The following is a 20,119-nucleotide window of genomic DNA, read 5'->3' as shown; positions in this document are numbered from 1 at the left end:
AGGTGATAGTATAGCTAGTGCCATTCTGGGAGATGTCAGAGTTCCAGCCCCACCAGGGTGAAGAATTTTCACTAAGAACCTTGAGCCCTAAAAGACCATGGCTTCAGAGTAAGGATCACACTGTTACAACCAAGCTCAAATCTGAACCAGACAAGCTTTAATCCAAATGAAACCAAACCTGTAAGGATGAAGAGGATTTTTTTTTTAATCGAGTTAACTGTATGACATAACAAAACTTAGAAAAGAATATGTAAAATAGAAAAAAATAGAAAGGAAGATGACATAATCCAGACTGTACAACATTCATGAAGTCCAGTAATTAAAAAGTTATCTCATGTGCAAAGAAATACAATAAAGAGAACAGATAAAGAAAAGACAAAAATAAAGAAATACAATAAAAGAAAAAATCAGTCAATAGAAAAATATCTTAAAATGACCCAGATGTTAGAGTTAGCAAGCGAGGACTGTTTAAAAAAAAAAAAAAAAGCTATTATACATTGAAGGATTTAAAGGATAAGACTATCTTGGAACATGAACAGATGGAAGTTTGAGGAGATAGACATTATAAAAATATAGAACTTCAAGAATAGAAAAAAAATCTATAATAAAAAATCTACTGACTTGGCTTAACAGTTGGATGTTGCAAAAGAAAGGCCAAATGAACTTGAAGACATTATTAGAAGTTATTGGATCTGAAGAACAAAAAGGAAGGAGACTAAAAGGTGGAAAAGGCAAACAAACTCAGTGACTGGTGAAACAATATTAAGGTATTAATGATATTAGAAGAGGGAGTCTAATCTAACGGAAAACCTATTTGAAGAAATAATGACCAAAAATGTCTCAAATTTACTAAAAAAGAAACCAACAAGTTACAGATTTAAGAAGCTCAGCAAGCCCCAAGCAGGATAAATACAAAGAAACAACAAAAATACATTAGGTCAAATTGTTGTAAATTAAGATGGACTATTTTTAAAGCAGCAAAAGGAAACAACACATGATGCATACGTGTGAAAAAAAGATAACAGATTGGTGTTAAAATCTCATCAGAGACAATGATTAGGGCTTAAAACAAACATGTCTTTGCTGGAAAACAACTGTCCAATTTCTATAGCTGGCTTCTATATATGTCAAAGCCAGGCATGACAGACTAACATCTTCAGAAGAATAAAAGCTGAGAGAATTGATTACCAAGTACTTTAGAATATAGGTTGAGAAGATAGAATGCCTGAGGCTGGTGATACTGAACAGATTATCTAAACTCTTTGTGAACCTGTTCCCTTCTCTATAAAATGGAAATAACAAAACTTTTCAAAATTTTAAATGAAAGAATCCATGTACCCTTAGAACCATGCTAGGCATATATTAAGGCCTCAATCAATATGATCTAAAATATTAAATAAGGCCTATGACTCAAAAGAAATTTTTCTTCATCAAGAAGTGTACAATTCAGTACTAGTTCTGTGAGGGAAAACCATTCCCACAGTTGTAGCTTAGACCTTGGGAACTGAGTGTGGGCTTTCAGGTCCAGTTCTCTACCTTCCTCCAGAATTACATCCCAGTTTCCATTTGGGTGATAAGGATCTGTGGAGCCTCTACCATTTACTCAGATCTAAAGAGCTTTATCCAGTAAAACCAAAGACAAGCTTCTTCCCTTTCTTATATTTGTGTTCTCAGATCTGTTTGCTGCCCACCAATCTCATATCAGTCTTCACAAATCAGTGTGGTTTCTCAGCTGAAACTCAGCTGAGCCCATAGGGAAACTCTGCTCTGACCAGAGAAGGGAGCTGAGAAAAGCCTCTGCCAAGAGGGTCCTTCGATGAATCTGTCAAGAACAGAGAAATTATCTGGACATGAGAACACAAGAACCAAGCTAAATACGTGTGAGACCAGATATCTAGTTTTGGATCTGCTCCCAAATATCTTTTCAAAAGTTCTTTCCAGCTTGTATGCCACCTGGTCTCTCGTCACAAGGTGAAGCCGGAAGCTTAAAACCCTCCCACACCCCTTTGCCGACAGTCTCTCCTTGCTGAGGTTGTAATACTGACATGTTTTTCCTCTACATTCAGTGATTCTCCGTGTCAGACTCAGTGAATTTTAAAACAAGTAGCTCTCCGTGTAAACTCTGAGTGATGCGTAATGTGAAAAAACCACCCATTCCATTTTCTGAAAACACTCAGAGATGCTCTGGGAATATACAGAAAGTCAGCAAAGTGAAAGAAGACCTTACCCCACACACATTGCTGTAGGTTCTCTCATTTTTGCTGTCCAGAGGAAATAAGTCTGAAATCTATGAGAACAAGAAACTTAAAAATAATAGTAGGAGAGATTAGGAGTAGAGTTTTTAAATTGCAAGAAAAGATTTAGAGAAAAAGTAATGAGGTAATAAATTTGATACTTAAAATTCCATTAAAATAAAAAATGAAAATGAAAAAGAATAAAATGAATAAATTTGGGGTGACTGAAGAAGGCTAGAAGTCGGCAAAAACATAAATGTAAAAGACATAAAGCTGAGATTAAAAAGTTGAAACCTGTGAGATGAAATGTAAAAAGGGCTCATTAATAACTAATAAAAATTCAGCTCAAAATGAATTAAAGACTTTAATGTTAAGACCTGAAACCATAAAACTCCCAGAGGAAAACAGAGGGGGTAACTCCTTGAAATGAATCTTGGTGATGATTTTTTGGATTTGGCACTAAAAGCAGAGGCAACAAAAGCAAAAGTAAATGAGTGGGATTGCATCAAACTAGGACACTTCTGTGCAGCAGAGGAAACCCTCAGCAAACTGAAAAGGAGGCTTACAGAATGGGAGAGGATATTTGCAAACCACACATTTGGTAAGAGTTTAATATCTAAAATATACAAGCCAACCTGGTTTAAGAATCTTTCCCAGTCAGTGCCCCCCTCTGATTCTTCCATGGTTCAACCCTTTTCCCTAAGACACAGATTTATCAGCTCACAAAAGCGAGTTGGGAAGATCACCGGTATTAAACCCCTAGAGAGATTTCCTAGTGAGATTTGAGATCTACAATGGCAGATGTTTTTGAATCTCCAGTGTCATTCTTCCAAGCAGCTTTATTCAAAAAGAATACAAGGTATGCTTGGGGAAACATAGCCAAACTTAGTTTATATACTGCCATAAATAAAAATGTGGATTTAGGCTTAGAAAAATGTCCAAGAAGAAATAGATCACCAATAGTAAAAATAAAATACCACCGGAGAAATAATTCTTGATATTCTTATGGCCAAAAACAATAGCAAGCAATTCTTCACCAAAGTCTATAGCTGTGTTCTGGAAAGAGCATAACATTTTCTTAAAAAGTGAGCATTTAGTGCCATGGTGCTATGGCGTTTTGTGATTAACTTCAGCTCTAATCCTGCATAGTTATGTTTCTAGAAGGGTGGTGCCAGCATCACTTCCATCAGAATCACTGAAGTGCCTATTGAAAATGTATATTCCTAGGTTATTCCTGCGTTGCAGTCCAAATGTAGTGAATTAGAATATGTGGGGATAGTATCCAAGGAATCTGCTTCCTGAAAACAACCCTTGTCAAAAACAAAACAAAACAAAACCTTGTTATCATCTCCCATCCCTACCAGTAATTGTTGCATGCCCTGAAAATCAGAAAGTCACTGTCATGAGGTTAAGCATGGATCATAAAAATCATTATTTCTGTTCCACCAACTGAGAAACTAGTAACTTTGTCACATTCCAGAAAGCTCTAAGGGTACATTGTTGACATTTTCCAACAGATGATGTTGCAACCCATTCATGTTTGACCTTTTATGTTTGTTTTTTGAGAAACACATGCTAAACTTTTAAAAATCCCAGAAATGCTACAGCTATTTTTTTCAAGGAGTCTTAACATTGACTTCATGTGTCTTACCATGAGTGAGGTGAACAGTAGCAGTCCTCACGCTATAGCCTACAGGGAGAGACCCTAGAAGTGGCAGAAACTCTGCTGTTGAAATGTCAAAACAGTTAGTCCACACCTGCTGGGTCAGCCGGCAGCTACAGGAATATGTAGATTAATTGGAGATGGAGTGGATTGGGGCAAGAACAGGAGGTACAGGGAGAAGGAATGGAGGGGATTTCTGTCGATGGAAATGCAGAGAGCACAGGGCCCTGATCTTCTGAGCGAACAGTTTGAGAGAACAGCGTGATCATAGTTTAAGTGGCCAAGAACAAGAAGAAACAATGCAGTGGAAACCCAGGGCTGGACATTGGTTGCTTTGCCCAAAATCTTTAGGGTCATTTCTGGTTCTTCTCTCTTTCATTCTCAAGACTGACTTGTCAGGAGGGTCTTCTGGCTCTCCGTTCAATATTTATCTGACCACTTCATCTCCATTTCCACCCCCTGGTCCAGACCATGATCTCTTGCCTGAATTATTTCAGTAGCTTCCTAATAGATATCCCTGTGTCCCATGTCACTCGCACAATTGATTCTTCACACAGAAGCAGAGTAGTCTCTTTTTTTTTTTTTTTAAAGATTTTATTTATTTTAAAGAGAGAGAGATCACAAGTAGACAGAGAGGCAGGCAGAGAGAGAAGGGGAAGCAGGCTTCCCGCTGAGCAGAGAGCCTGATGCAGGGCTCGATCCCAGGACCCTGAGATCATGACCTGAGCTGAAGGCAGAGGCTTAACCCACTGAGCCACCCTGGGGCCCCCAGAGTAGTCTCTTAAATCTTAAATCAGTTTTGTCATTCTTTTGCTCAAAGCCCTGCCTCAGTGCTGCAGTTCACTCCTAGTAAAAGTCCATCTCCCTGCCCTATTTCTTGTCTGCCAGACCCCATCTTTGACTCCTCTGCCTCTTGTTCCTTTTGCTCCAGTCACACCCACTTCCTTTGCTGTCCTGGAATCCTTCCACAGACATTTGCTTGGCTAGCTCCATGCCCTCCTTTCAACCTTGTCTCAAATATTGCTCTCTCAAAGAGGCTAAATGGGACTCTTCCATTTAAAATTGCATCACACCTCCTACACACATACTCCCAGAGCCCTGCTCTTCTTTTTCCTTTTTTCATAGACTTTATTATTTTTTTAAATATTTTATTTATGTATTTATTTGAGAAGGAGCAACAACAGTGGGGGCGGGGCAAAGGGAGAGGGAGAAGCCGCCTCCCTGCTGAGCAGGGAACCCAATTTGGGGTTTGATTCCAGGACCTTGAAATCATGATCTGAGCCGAAGGCAGATGCCTAACTGACTAGGCCATTCAGACACCCCTCTTTTTTCATAGAACTTTTTGCCTTATACATACTGAGTCAGTTATTAGTTATTAAGCTTCCAGTTCGTGTTCTGTTTCCCCACTCCCTTTATGAGAATGCCAACTGTAGGAAAGCAAATACCTTTGTCTTTTTTGTTGTCCACTAAATCCTAAACACCCAGATTTAGAGTATGTGCCTGGTGTATAGTAGATGCTCAATTAAATTGTTGGGTAAATTAATTAAGTAAGTATTCATGAAGTACACCTGATCCTGAAATTGTAGAGAGAGAAATTGAAAAATAATTATAAAGGACTGAATAGAGAGCATTAACTAGAATTAGAATCAAATCTGAGACAGGCAAAAATAACTGGATGGGCCAGAAAATCTGAGTGGGCCTGGAACCAAGTAACTCATTACAACAATACTTCATTTGTAGGGATAAGTAGTTCTGATGTTATGATTCAGAGCTATCCACACGTTGTGCTTTTAGCCATTGCCTCTGTGTTCCAGGATATATTTTATTTTTTAACTCTAAGACATTAGAAGAAAAAACCATAAAACCTCTCCATATCTTTCAGGAAGTTCATCTTCTGTCCACACAATGATCAGGAAATAGGATTTTATACCTAGAGTTCTATCAATGGAGATTTTGAAAAAATAATGGAAAATTTCAGAAAAAAATAAAATCTCCCACTGGAGATATTTACTTCTGCTTCTAAATAAGGTGTGGTACACTAGTAACAGGAGCAACAATCCTCTGTGGAGAAACTTGAATGAGTACGAGTTTAGCATAGATTTTTTCCCCCCAGAAGAACAAGGAAGAGTTGATTAAAATATGTCAGTGAATTATGGTCACACACGGACTACACTTAAGTCATTATTCATGGATTATTTCTGTCTTCAGTATCCCGTCAAGCTCAGTGTTCTGCACCGAACTATGTCCCACCTCTCCCAGATCACATGTTGAAGCCCTAATCCTCCTTGTGACATTTTTTGGAGATCCCTTTAAAGAGGTAATTAAGGTTAAGTGATGTCAGAAGAGTGGGACCTGACTCCACTGGGACTGGTGTCCTGCAGGTAGAGGAAGACACACCAGAGATGTGTGCGCCCAAAGAAAGGGCCAGGTGAAGGCACAGAGACAAGGCAGTTGTCTGTAATTCTTGCCAGACCTCTACTCTGGCAATATCTTGATCTTCGATGCCAAGCCTCCAGCATTGTGAGAATATAAGTTTCTGCTATTTAAGCCACCTAGGCTGTGGTATTTGGTTATGACAGCCCTAGCTGACTAATACACTTGATCCTCAGAATAATATTTATAGCAAGTATGTGGAGATGGTTGTAGACTTGTTGATTAGATATTTTGATTCTTTTTCATTACTCACTTTGAGAAGTTTGACATGGATGGTGCTGCAATGTATACTGTTTTTTTAAAAGGAAGGGGAACCCGACTCCATATTTGCAGCATTGCAACAGATGGTGCGCCACTGCCCCCCCCCCACTCCCACCATAGTAGGAGAGTGATGTCCTCATCAAGCTCTTGGTATAGTTTGTGAAATTTAAATCTTTATGTGATTGGGACTGCTATGAAGATGGATATTTTGAACAATCCCACATTTAAAAAAAAATTCTTGTCTCATGTGAATCAGGGTCACTGAGAAAAACTATGACATATGTTTATTCCTATAAATACTTTAAAAAGATAGCATCATTCTGTTTTATTTGAGTCAAGACATAAGGATAATTTTTTTTCTAGGCAATATGGCATTGTGAGCAGAGGCATATGGACCTCTCTTTGTAAGTCCCTAAAATGACCAGTGGGATATACAAATAGAGAAGAAAATGCATCAGTCCTTGAAACAGAGGTAGAGCCCATCTAGAAGCTAGACCCTTAAAGGAGTTTCTATTTGCTAAGATGATACTGATATAAGATCGAAGGAACCGAGGCATCAAGGCAGAGGAATAGCCCCTGTGACATCGAGTAGAGTCTCTGAAAGAAGTAGGTAGAGATGCTGACAGTGCTCTGCCTCATACCCCAACCCAGCAAAGGCTTGAGGCAAGAGCAATAAGACAGACCACCACTCAGTGCCCTTCTGACTCTGCCAACAGGCAGCATGCAGACAGCAAACCAGCTGGAGTGTGTGTTCAGTCCTTTACAGAGAAGGCGGTTTTCTCAGAAGACTGTTGTATATTTCACCACACAGCTAGTGTTCATGTGCTAGCCTCTTCCCCACCATCAGTCTCAACACCCATACTTGAGAAGTTGAAACTAGAAAATACAATTGAGAAATAAGAAAGAGGAATACTCTCTTCTTATTTTAATCTGGACTTAAATATCCTTGATTGGAATATCTGGGAAGAACTCATCTAAACTTAGGAAATGAATCTGTTGTAACTTCCATTTGACTATAAACCAAAATGGAGCAAGCTTACACCTTCTTTCCCTCTCAAAGAATAAACAGAAAAGTCAAGAGGCCTATGTCAAAGTATTGCAATTCCAAACACAGGGACCACTCTAGCAGCTTAGCTCTGAAACAGTCTAAAATAAGAAAAAAAATTTTTTTTCGATGTTTTGTGACCTCACTCAAGTGTTTTGATTTGCGATCTCAATGCAGTTTAAGAGGTTATCCAAGCAACAAGCATAAGCAAAGAGTAAGCAAAATGTGATCGACTAGGAAAGCCTGGGAATGAAAATCAAGGCTATTGATTTAAGACTTGCACAGAAGTAATGAGTCTGTTGGATACGCACTTTAATTATGATGTAGAAAATGAGCTCATGGACACCTGGATGGCTCAGTCAGTTAAGTGTCTGCCTTCAGCTCAGGTCATGATCCCCTGGTCCTGGAGTTGAGTCCCACATCAGGCTTCCAGCTTGGTGGGGAGTTTGCTTCTCCCTCTGACCCTTCCCACCACTATGCTCATGTGCTTTCTCTCTCTCTCAAAAGTAAATAAAATCTTAAAAAAAAAAAAAGAAAAAGAAAAAAAATGAGCTCAAGAACTATCCTATGTGCTTCTGAAAACTGTACAGACAGTCCTTGGGGTGTTTCAATTTAGAATTTTTTGACCTTATAGTGGTGTGAAAGTGATATACATCCAGTAGAAAATGTACTTTAAACGTAGAATTTTGATTTTTTTTTCAGGGCGAGCAGTATGTGCTATGATATTGTCTCATGATGCTGGGCAGTAGCAGCGAGCTGCAGCTCCCAGTCAGCCACATGACCATGAAGGTCAACAAGCAGTACACCTACAACCATTCTGTACCCATTCAACCATTCCGTTTTTCACTTTCAGTATTCAGTAAATTACATGAGATATTCAGCACTCTTATTATAAAATAAATGATAAGCTTATGTAAATTTTGTGAGAATGTTGAAGGTAGGCCAGGCTAAGTAAGCTATGATGTTTGATAGGTTATATGTATTATGACTTAATGATCATTGCAACTTATTTTGGATTTTTTGGGCACATAACACCATACATCAAAGAAGATCTGTGTAATGTCTTGGGTTAATATAAAGAAAAGATCAATTAAAAACAACAGCTCAGTCTGAGTTCATCCTAGCCAGAAAGGACTGCCAGGGAGTTTTGAAGCACATTAAATATTGAGAGGTAATTCTCAACCATTGTTTTGAATATAGTCACAAAATTGATTAAAGAATATTATTTTAAAAACAATGGCCTATATTACTAAAAGGAGCTTGATGGAGTTTATGTCCCCATAAACATATCAACCTAAAAAAGATAAAAGAAACTTCTGTGAATAATATACAAGAACATCTTCAGAAAACTTTAAGCAAGCACTATTACTTGTAGACCTTCATTAATTTTAAGAATAAAGCCTTTCTTTGCTTGACATCAATTCTTGAGAGTAAATTTGTGGTGCCTCTAGGTGACATGTAAGTGGGTGTTGAGTAAACCATCAATATAGCCTTCTTGGAATTAAAACTGCTTTGGTTAAATATACCTTAAATTACTACCACACATTTGTAATAATTAAGAAAAACAAACAAAAAAGTCACTCTTGACACTGTCATTGGCCCTACAGCAGCACCCTTTGGCATATGTTTCCTAACACAATGGTAGGGCTTTACACAAAGACCTTTAATATTTATTTAACTGACTGAACAACAGAAAAACAAAGAAAAGGAAAGCAATTTATAACTGATTTTGATTTTAAGTCTTTGGGATCTTTTTTGTCAGTCCCTATGCAGAAATTAAGATTGAAATCCAAGAGAATTTCTTTGTAATAGTGAATTAGCCCTCAAATGATCTTGGTTAAAGAAACAATGCTATTTCAAGAAAAAGGTGGGTTTTCAGGGAAGACAACGGACAATAAATGCAACATCAGGAGGTTTTGAATGCCTAAAATGCTCAGCTGTTTTGATAAATGGATGAATGAATTATTCAACTATTGCATTTTTTTCAACCTTTAACCTTAATGTATCTTTGGAATGACTACAGAAAAGGCATATTATTTTACAAATAGGTCTAAAAAATTAGACTGAGCATGAGGATCTCTGATTTAAAGTATTTTGAGAATCCAAATGTACATTTCCATGGTGAGAAACAGTTAAAAATACATGTGTGGCATATTTTTTGACATTGGAACAAAAATTATTTAATTCTTAAAATTCAGTGTTAAAAATGGATGATAATCTAAACTGTTTCTTATTAAAATACTGAGGATTTATTTTCCATATGAATATTCCCACTTCCTTCTGTCACCCCTCACAATAATAACCAAATAGGCTATTTGAAGAACTTATGTGTTCTAGTCAAACCACCCTTCATATTATAGACTTCTGGGAATTGAAGTAAGAAATGGAGGAAGAACATGGCTTCTGCTAATCACCAAAATGTTGTACGGCAGAGTGGCTAAGAGCATGGTCTCTGAAATCTAATGCCAGCTGCCATTAGTTAGCTGTGTGATCTTAGGCAGGTTACTTAATCTTTCTGTTCCTCAGTTTCCTCATCTCCAAATTTGGGATTACGATTATAGCCTTGTCATGGGATAGCTGTGAGAATTAATGAACTTTGGTAAATTCAATAGAAGTATCTGTTCTTGTTATTATCAGCATAACTACAAAACCTTTCCCTTTAATAGTAATTTCATTGGACAGGATATTCTTGATAGAAATTTAGTCTTCATTCCCACGTGACACACACAAGTCAGAATAATTTTCACTGATAGACTACCAGGGTTGATTTATTACTTTGACAGCCTCATTACATTATTACATTAAAATGACACACACCATATTAATAATCTCCATTAACTATATTTTTAATTTGTTATGATCTATTTCAAATGTATTTGCATGTGTGTGTGTCTGTATTTATATAGGTTTATTACATATTATTGAAACTCCCTCATGTATCCTTCCAAGTAGTAGTTAGAAATATAACCTGTAGGAGGCAGATCACCTAGATTTAAATCCAAAAGCTATAGTTTTCTTACTTAGTGACTTAGGGGAAGTTACTTAATCTCTCCTCTCCTTATGTAGTTTCCCCATTTGGGGGATAATTATTCCTTATCTCCAAATGGGGATAGCTGAAATCTCTACCGCCATGGGGTTTTGTGAGAATTAAATAAATTAGTATTTGTTAATTACTTGGAATACTGTAACATTGCTTGGCACATAGTAAATATCAATAAGCATTTGTTATCAAATGAATACATCCCACTCTATCCACAAGCGGAACTCCTATTCTAATTTTATATTTAATATTCTTTGCTTTTCTTTATATATTGACATATCTATGCTCTTTAACCAAAGACCACCAGAAACACACCTGATTTTGAACAAGTTGGATTTATTACTCATTGAGCAAGAGAGAACCCATACCATGGGTGGCCATGGGCATCTCAGTAAGGGTGTCAGAAAGCACTTGCAGGATTTAGGTTTCCGTGAAGTATTTTTTAGGAGAATTTAAATACGTGGGCTTTGTTCTGGATTGAATACTGTAAGGAAGGAAGGATAATTCTATGGTGGAGTATCTTGATAAACATTATTGGGAAGAAGGAAGGTCTGAAGGGAGGCTAAAGCTCTAATTGATAAAAAAAAAAAAAGCAGAACTCATTCATATTAGCTGGGAGAGGGAGATGCATGATATTTCTTATGGTTCTTGTAGCGTCCTTGTTTTTACTTAGACAAATGAAGTAGTCTTATTTTTTATCTTACTCCATCATAGTCTAGAATGATCCTATCTTATGTGAGGCTCTAGGAAATTGTTTATGTCCAACAGGAGAGCACCACGGCATAGCTCTGAGTGCCAGACCAGCTCCTGAAACAATAAAGACCTAGTTGAAAGTGTCGAGCCAATTCTCAGACAAAAGTGGACGCTCTCCTCTTTCCCAGACTTCGGTGTTTGTCCCAAACCAGGACACTGTTGCTTGTTGTTTATAACTATATACGGACGGTGTCATTTAGTATATATTCTTCTTGAACTTACATTCTTCATTCTTTTGATATATTTGTATGCTGAATCGTATTGATAATTGTGCTCTAGTTCATTTATTTCCACCTCTCTATAGCATTATATAGTATGGACAAGCATAATTTAGTATTCCTTCTCTTTTTTTTTGGACATCTGAGTTGTTTCTGAATGTTTACAATTATAAACAATCCTTCAGTGATAATTCCTATCAATATCTACTGAGGTAAATGGCTGATAGTTTTTCCGAGGTATATACCTAATAGTGTTCATATCTTCAACCATAGTTTAAAATTCCAAGTTATTTTCCAGAATGGCTAAAACAACATAGAGTTTTTCCAGCAATGTTTAACTGTTCTAGCAGCTTTACATCTCCTCCAGTATTTGGGATTATCAAACTTTCGAATTTTTGATAAACTAGTGGTTATAAAATGTTATTTCAGATTTTATTTTTCTATTCAGTCTGGTAGTCTTTGGCTTTTAGTGGTTAAAAGTTTAGTCTTTTGTAGTCATTTCTTCCATCTTATTTTATTCTCCTGGTTCCCCCTTTTATATGTTTTGTTTTGTTTTTCCTTTCTTGACTCCATGTGAATTTATTACCACACTTAATATTATTGCATTGCTTCCCTCAGTTCAGAAGTTATACATCCCTATCCTATTTATAAAAAGAGATTACTTTAAAATATGAAGGTAAAGACTCGAATGAATACAATCTGTAATTAATGTATTTATTTTTCTAAGGACTTTAGGTCACCTCTGATTACCCTTCATCAACCTTCATATTATGTAGTCTAATATTTTAGTTCTGTCTTGTGATTCATAACTAACTCTCTGTATTAGTTTTCTGTTGCTACCATAGCAAATGACCACAAGCTTAACACCTTATCTTATAGTTCTGTAAATCACAACTCTGACATGGGTCTCTCCAGGCCAAAATTAAGGGCTTAGGGGAGCTGCAATCCTTTCTGGAGGCTGTAGGGGAAGACCTGTTTCCTTTTTCATTTCAGGTTGTTGGCATAATTCAGTTCCTTGCAACTGGACTACCAAGATTTCCATTTCCTTGCTGGTTGTCTATCTGGGAGTGGTTCTTAGCTTCTACATGACACCCATATTTCTTGCCTCTCCCCCCGATGACTTTCTTTGCTTTGGGTCTCTTCTCTTCCTTCCATCTTATTTATATGACCCATCTGATGAAGGCTCTCTGCTTTTAAGGACTCATGTGGCTATATTAGTCCCGCCTGAATAATTCAGAATGATTTCTGCATCTCAGGGTTTGAAACCTGAATCACATCCTTTTTTCCATTAAGATATATGCACGGGGCGCCTGGGTTGCTCAGTAGGTTAAGTGTCTGCCTTCAGCTCAGGTCCTATCACAGGGTTCTGGGATCAAGCCTCCATGTTGGGCTCCCTGCTCAGCGGGGAGCCTGCTTTCCTTTCCCACCTATTTGTGTTCTCTCTCGCTATCTCTTACTATCTCTCTCTCTCTCTCTCAGATAAATAAGTAAAATTTTTTTTCAATTTTTTAATTTTTTATAAACATATAATGTATTATTAGCCCCAGGAGTACAGGTCTGTGAATCGTCAGGTTTACACACTTCACAGCACTCACCATAGCACATACCCTCCCCAATGTCCATAACCCCACCACCCTCTCCCTATCCCCCTCCCCCAAGCAACCCTCAGTTTGTTTTGTGAGATTAAAAGTCTCTTATGGTTTGTCTCCCTCCTGATCCCATCTTGTTTCATTTATTCTTTTCCTACCCCCCAAACCCCCCACATTGCATCTCCACTTCCTCATATCAGGGAGATCATATAATAGTTGTCTTTCTCTGATTGACTTAAATAAGTAAAATCGTAAAATAATAATAATATATTCACCAATTCCAAAGATTAAGACATGGAGTCTTTGGAGGACCATTATTCTACCTACCACACTCCCCTATTTAATCATTATAATTATACTTTTACATTCAACATTTATTTTTACTCACATGGAATGTTTTCTTTGCCATTCCATCTGGCATCTTAGACCCTGCTTCTGTGTTCGCATTCCTTTTTAGGAGAAATAAGCTCTTTGGAAATTTCCTTAATAGTGACGGTCTTCTATAGATAAGTTTTCATTTCTGTCTTAAAATACCTGCCTTTGTCCCTGATATTAAAGAACTCTAAATAAGCAATTCTAGGTCTCCCACCAGGCCATTAAACTGGAAGTTACGTGACCTGGGATCAATAATGCCCCCAAAGAAGAGGACAGTGTTAGGACTCTAATGCCATATCCAGTGCATGCTGTGTATTTGGAGATTCTTTTGAGGATTTTCCTTTCTTGTAATTCCAGTTGTAAAATTGGAATGCTTTATTTTTAAAATAACATATAGACTTCTGCTTCCAGGAAGATAGAAGAAATGCCATTTTTCCTAATGCTTTTGCTAGATTAATAATATGTATATCCTGATAATTCCTAGCAAACAAACCATAAGATGCCTCTGAAAGTTGGAGAGAAGGAAGGCAAGCTAGAGCTCTTAATACTCAAGAAACAACAAGGCCGTAAGTTCCCTCGGTTGCTGTCTGCCTCCTGTATCTCGGATTTGGTGTGAAAGAAGCCAGCAACCCAGAAACACTGGCAGGTGGAGATTTTTTAAAAAGTCCTAACAAATGCCTACTCAGGCAATGTTATAAATTGCTTCTAATGCAATATTAAGATTGAAATCTATTTTGTATCTAGAATAAAACCTAAACTCCTAAGGAGAAAAAAGACACAAAGTGGTAGAGTGTATTACAAAATATGACCCAACTATACATGTTTTGCAAGAAACTCACCTCAGCTATAATTAACAATATACCCAGGTTGAAAATAAAAAATGGAAGTCAAGCTATCATGAAAATATTATCCAGAGAAAAGCAGGAGTAGTTGTATTAAAATCAGGTAAATTAGCTATCAAAACAAAAAAATTATAGAAACTGAGAAAGACATTATATAATAATAATTTGTCTCCCACCAAGAAGACAAATCCTAAATTTGTATGTCCTAAACAATATACTATAAAATATGTGAACAAAAACTGATAGAACTAAAAGGAGAAATACAAAACTTCACAATTAAAATCAGAGATGACTACATTCTACTTCCAACACTTAATAAAACAACTAGGCAGAAAATGAACAAGGATTTCAAAGAAATGAACACCATCTCATTGAATAGAATCCGGTAGGCATTTGTAGAGCAGGCTATCCAACAAGAATAGAATACATCTTCTTTTCAGGTGTCTGTAGAACATATACAAAGATAGACCATATTCTGATTCATAAACCTTAACAAATTTAAAAGAATTTAAATCATACAGAGTGTGTTCTATGAGCACAATTGGAATCAAATTAGAATTCTGTCACAGAACGATAACATTTCTTCAAATCTTCAAACACTTAGAAAATAGAGGACATACTTTTAAATAATCCATGCATGAAAAAGGAATTCTCAAGGAAAATCAAAATACTTTGAACTAAATGAAAATGGAAATATATCAAAATCTGTGTAACATAACCAAAGCAGTGCTGAGATGGAAATTCGTAACACTAAATGCTTACATTAAAAAAGATGATAAGACAGAAATCAATATAATCTGAGCTCCCAGTTCAAGAACCATGGAAAAAGAGAGCAAAAGAAGATGACAGCCAGCAGAAGGAAGGAAATAATAACAGTAAGAACAGACAGAAATCAATGAAATTGAAAACAGAAAAACAATAGAGAAAATCAGTGAAACAAAGAGCTGATTCTTTGAACAGACCATTAAAATTGAAGCTTCTAGCAAGGCTGATAAAGTAAAAAGAGAAAAGACACAAATCACCAACATCAGGGAATGTCAGTTTAACAGGGGATGTCATGTAGACCCTACAGCCAGCAAAAAAATAATAAGGGGACACCACAACTTTATACACATAAATTTGACAATGTAGCTAAATGGAAGGAATCAAAAAATCAAAGTGGAAAAACACAACCTATTGTAATTTGCTCAATCTGAAATGGATTAGTTTTATCCAGAAAATAGGAGAAGAGGGGACAAAGACAGTACAACAAAAATTCACCATTTTTATAGGCTAAAAAAAAAAAAAATCAAGTGGTAATATTAGTCAATGGAGAAGAAGTATTTGACAAAATTCAACACCTACTGATAATAAAAACCCTTAGAAACATCCTCAGTTTGATAAAAGGCATCTACAAAAACGTATAGCTATCATTATACTTAGTAGTGCAAGCTTGAGCTATTCTTTCCCTAAGATTAGTAACCAAGTGGCTCTATGTCTTTCTTCTCTGTATGTCTTCCCATGGCCACCTTATAAGGACATCAGTAGCTGGATTTAAAGCTCATTCTAATCCAGTGGGACCCCACCAGCTAAATACGTTTGCAATGGGGCGCCCAGGTTAAAGCCTCAGCCTTCAGCTCAAGTCATGATCCCAGGATCCTGGGATCTAGCCCCGCATCGCATCAGGCTTTCTGCTCTGCAGGGAGCTTGCTTCCCTTCCTCTCTCTCTGCCTGCCTCTCTGCCTACTTGTGATCTCTGTCTGTCAAATAAATAAATAAAACATTTTTAAAAATTAAATTAAAATAATAATGATAAATAAATAAATACATTTGCAATGACCTTATATCCAAATCGAGTCATACTGTAAAATTCTAGTAGACTGAATTTGAGTGGGGGAGGGAGGCATGGGGAGACACTAGTCAACCCAATACTGTACCCTGGTTGTTTCAGTGTCAGGATTCTGGTTGTGACATTATACTACAGGTTTGCAAGATCTGACTATTGGGGGAAGCTGGGTAGAGGATACATAGGATCTCTGTGAAGTTACAGTGTCATGAGAATCTATAATTATCTCAGAATAAAACACTAAATTTTAAAAATCATATATTTACTATTCTCAAGGGTATGTATTCAGAATATCTCACTGGGCACGCTGCTGGAAACAAATACCTGGTTTACTTTCTATACTTTTTTTTCCCATTGTAATGCTGTAAACATAAAAATACAAAAATATTTCAAACCTACAAAAATGTACCAGTCTCATTTTTTGTTTGTTTCATTAAGTCCAGAAAAGTTTGTACATTCTTTTATGGCCTCATAAAGAATGCAATGCACAAATAATTTATACCATTTAAATCATATGCAAACAATAAAACAATAAAATGTGCCCTTTATTTTTAAGAGATCAATAATAAGACTTTAAAAAAATTTAATAGAAGTTCTGTGAAACTTGTACTGGGTGAATAATTTCTTAAGTAATAAAATTATATAAAAGTAATGACTGGATCATTCTAAGAATTTCAAATCTCAACATTTGAGAATATGGGTAAACACTGCATTCTGTAATATAGTAGTACAGGAATTCTGTCTCACAGATTAAACTAGAATCCAGTAAATTTTCCTTGAACTGTCCTTTATTTCATTTATTGAATCAACAGTGATTCCAAATAATTCATGGGCAAAAATAGAATTGACTTAGGGTTTTTGAGGAGCTCAGCTAGTATCTGTGATTTACCTCAGTCAATATATACTGTATTTACCAACAACAACAAAACTAAAATGAAAATCACCAAAGGAATAGATCATATACAACAAATATATATATTCAAATATGTATTTTTATAAAAACATCTATAAAGTTGAGGTTATTTTTCAATAACTATTATCTCACTATTGACTTGGTTAGCTTAGCAGAAGATCTGAAGAGTATTTTGCTTCAGGCAGTATTTTCTCAAGACTTTATTCATCACATTTATCTTTTGATAGCTCAAGAAGATTCTTTTGACTGGTTATTCTATTTGATTCATTCAAAATATACCAAAAGCTAAAAGCTTATTTTTAAAAAAATGACCAGATATTAGAATGTTTTAACCTGTTTCCTTGATAAAACCGGTTTCCCTCCTAACGTTTTCAACCTCATATATTCCTCACAATTGCATGGTCAAGACAGACTTTGTAAGAGTAGACTTCTCTTTGTAGTAACTGTAATTTCCAAAACAATGTAACAACACTAAATTTTAAGTTAATTTTAATCTATTGAAAGAAAAAAATGGAGACTTTTCAGGTAATAAAACATACAATTGTTAATTAAAATGTTAGTGTGAAAGACTCTACAAGTGAAGAAATTACATTTGTTAATTTGCAGTTATAGGAGATTTTCTACATATTGTACCCTACATCAGTAAAGGTTCTCCAGAGAAACAGACCATTAGGATATATGTTTAGATCTATAAGAAGAGACTTATTATAGGAATTGGCTTGCAGAATTATGGAAATGGTCACTAGTGTAATTCCTAGTTTTCCAGAACCAGGAACTCTAATGTCCAAGAGCAGGGGAAGATGCATTCCACAGCTCAAAAATAGAGAAAGAGATTTTACCCTTCGTTCACCTTTTATCTCTACCTGGGTTCTCAATGGATTGGATAGTGTTTCCCCCCACCCCCATTGGTGAAAGCTGTCTTCTTTACTCAATCTGCTGATTCAAATGCTACTCTCTCTCAGAAACATCCTCACAGACACACCTAGAAACGTTTTAGCAGCTTTGTGGGCATCCCTTAGCCAGACAAGTTGACATATAAATTAACCACCACAAGACTCATAAGCCTATAAGGATATTAAAAATTGTTTTCATTTTATGTGAAATATATATCACTGACATCATTTTCTTTTTTACATTTAAAGAGGTGAAGCATTTATTTCTGAATTTTCTGTCATTAGTGTGCCAAATACTTTCGCTGTTGAAAGCAACAAAATTAATCATTTTTGGCTATGGCTGATATTACGATGCACAATAGCAACAATTCCAGTAAACTTAAGTGAGAATGCTGGTAGTGTCCAGAGTAACCAAACTAGGAGTGCCCATTTATTTTCACTACAGTGGCTGGCATGGGGGGTGGGAGGGAGAAGAGAGAGATTAAGTCATGTACTCCTAGGAGAAAAAGAAAAAAAATTTGCAGAATATTTTTCAGAACTGAGAAACTATTTTAGGAAGAGGGGTTAATGTAATAGCCTTCAGGTAACGCTTATGATTGTGTGTGTGTGCATGCAGAAAATTGAGAGATGCATGATACCTACAGTTTGCCTTAGAGTTTAAACTATAAGCAAATATATTGAGTACATTTATATAAAGTTAGGATCATTTAGCCTAAAATATCTTAATTTCTCTATGAGCTTCTACGTGTAACCCATGTGATTGGAATTTGATAGTTCTTCACATAAAGAGAATGAGAATTATCTAAGACCTCTATTATTTCAGTCATTTATGTACAAGGGTCAGCCTTCCAAATTATCAGATGAAAACAGCAGCTAGCTTTTATTAAAGGAAGTGGCAAAGACATTTGCTTCTTAAAATCTTTAAAACAAAAGCAACTATAGCTTTATATTATATAATATACTGCTAAACTTGATTCTCTTCTGCTTTCCATACAGCTTCAAATAGCTCTCCTAGTCATTTTTATCCAGAACTTTGGATGCATTTGACATTAAGTGTCAAATGTGGGTTCCACACAAACTAGCTGAACTTCAGGCATCGAAACAGAAGGGAAGCAAGGGCAAGCAATATTTATTCACAGATCATTGGTCAACATATGAAGAAACGTGGATAATTCTAAATTAGTCACCTTAGCAGTTCTGAGATTTGGATCACATATGCAGATAATATATTCTGTAAAAGTTCTAGAAAGTATCTGGTGAGTCATGTAGCTGGGGTAGAGAGAGATGCACCATTGGTGGCATGCGCTCTTCGTTATATCTACTGCTTGCCCTTCTGTAGACCAAAAGAAAAGGGAGACTACTCCACCAGAAGCCACCCAGTAGAGACTTTTTCCATATATGTTATAGCGGTAGGCCCTCTCCCACTGCGCTCAATCCTCTGAAGTGGATTCCATTTATTTAGAATCCAAATATAGAATTGTAGAGATAAAATTAACCTTAAGGCTTGTTACACCATTTAGGAAAGTTAATCTCGGCATTATTAAATCACCAGGCTAGTAAGTGATAAAGCTGCTGATCAAACAGTCTCCGAGATTTCTAGTCCCACTTCCTTGAACTACACTATTCTGCTTTTTCCCCACTCCCTCTCCTTCTTTTCTAGGATGTAACTAAGAAGCCATGGAATAATATCTTGGTGGCACTTGTCCTTCTCTGTACACACAGAAAAATCGTATTGTTGACCATGGCATTTTGTTTAATTCTTAAGGGATCTCTGTATTTTTTTCTAAACAGCCTCAAAACCAGTGGACTTGAACTCATGCACTGGCCCTGTCCCTAATACTACACAGCTCTGCCACATTCCCTGTCCTGTTGAATGTGAGGTGTCACCTTGGTCGGCTTGGGGACCTTGTACTTTCGAAAACTGTAATGACCAGCAAGGCAAAAAAGGTATGTGCTAGTAACATGGCATGCTTAAAACTCCCATCAGTTGAGTCAGACACGAGTTATTTTAAATAATACCATCAGTGTGCCAAAT

General features: G+C 36.5%; 1 protein-coding gene across 3 annotated transcripts in view; it reads left to right on the top strand.

Annotated features, from left to right (window-relative positions):
* Positions 1-20,119, top strand: part of THSD7A (thrombospondin type 1 domain containing 7A) — a 465,278-nt gene that overhangs the window by 275,642 nt on the left and 169,517 nt on the right. For all 3 annotated transcript variants that reach the window (XM_004743431.3, XM_004743432.3, XM_004743430.3), the window contains one exon: positions 19,876-20,031. In XM_004743431.3, the coding sequence (XP_004743488.1) occupies positions 19,876-20,031 (156 nt within the window). The remainder of the gene's footprint in view (positions 1-19,875; positions 20,032-20,119) is intronic.

This window comes from Mustela putorius, unplaced genomic scaffold, assembly GCF_011764305.1.
Source record: "Mustela putorius furo isolate JIRA1106 unplaced genomic scaffold, ASM1176430v1.1 tig00003845_pilon_pilon_pilon, whole genome shotgun sequence".
Classification (NCBI taxonomy): Eukaryota; Metazoa; Chordata; class Mammalia; order Carnivora; family Mustelidae; genus Mustela; species Mustela putorius.
This window is presented reverse-complemented; position numbering and strand designations above follow the sequence as displayed.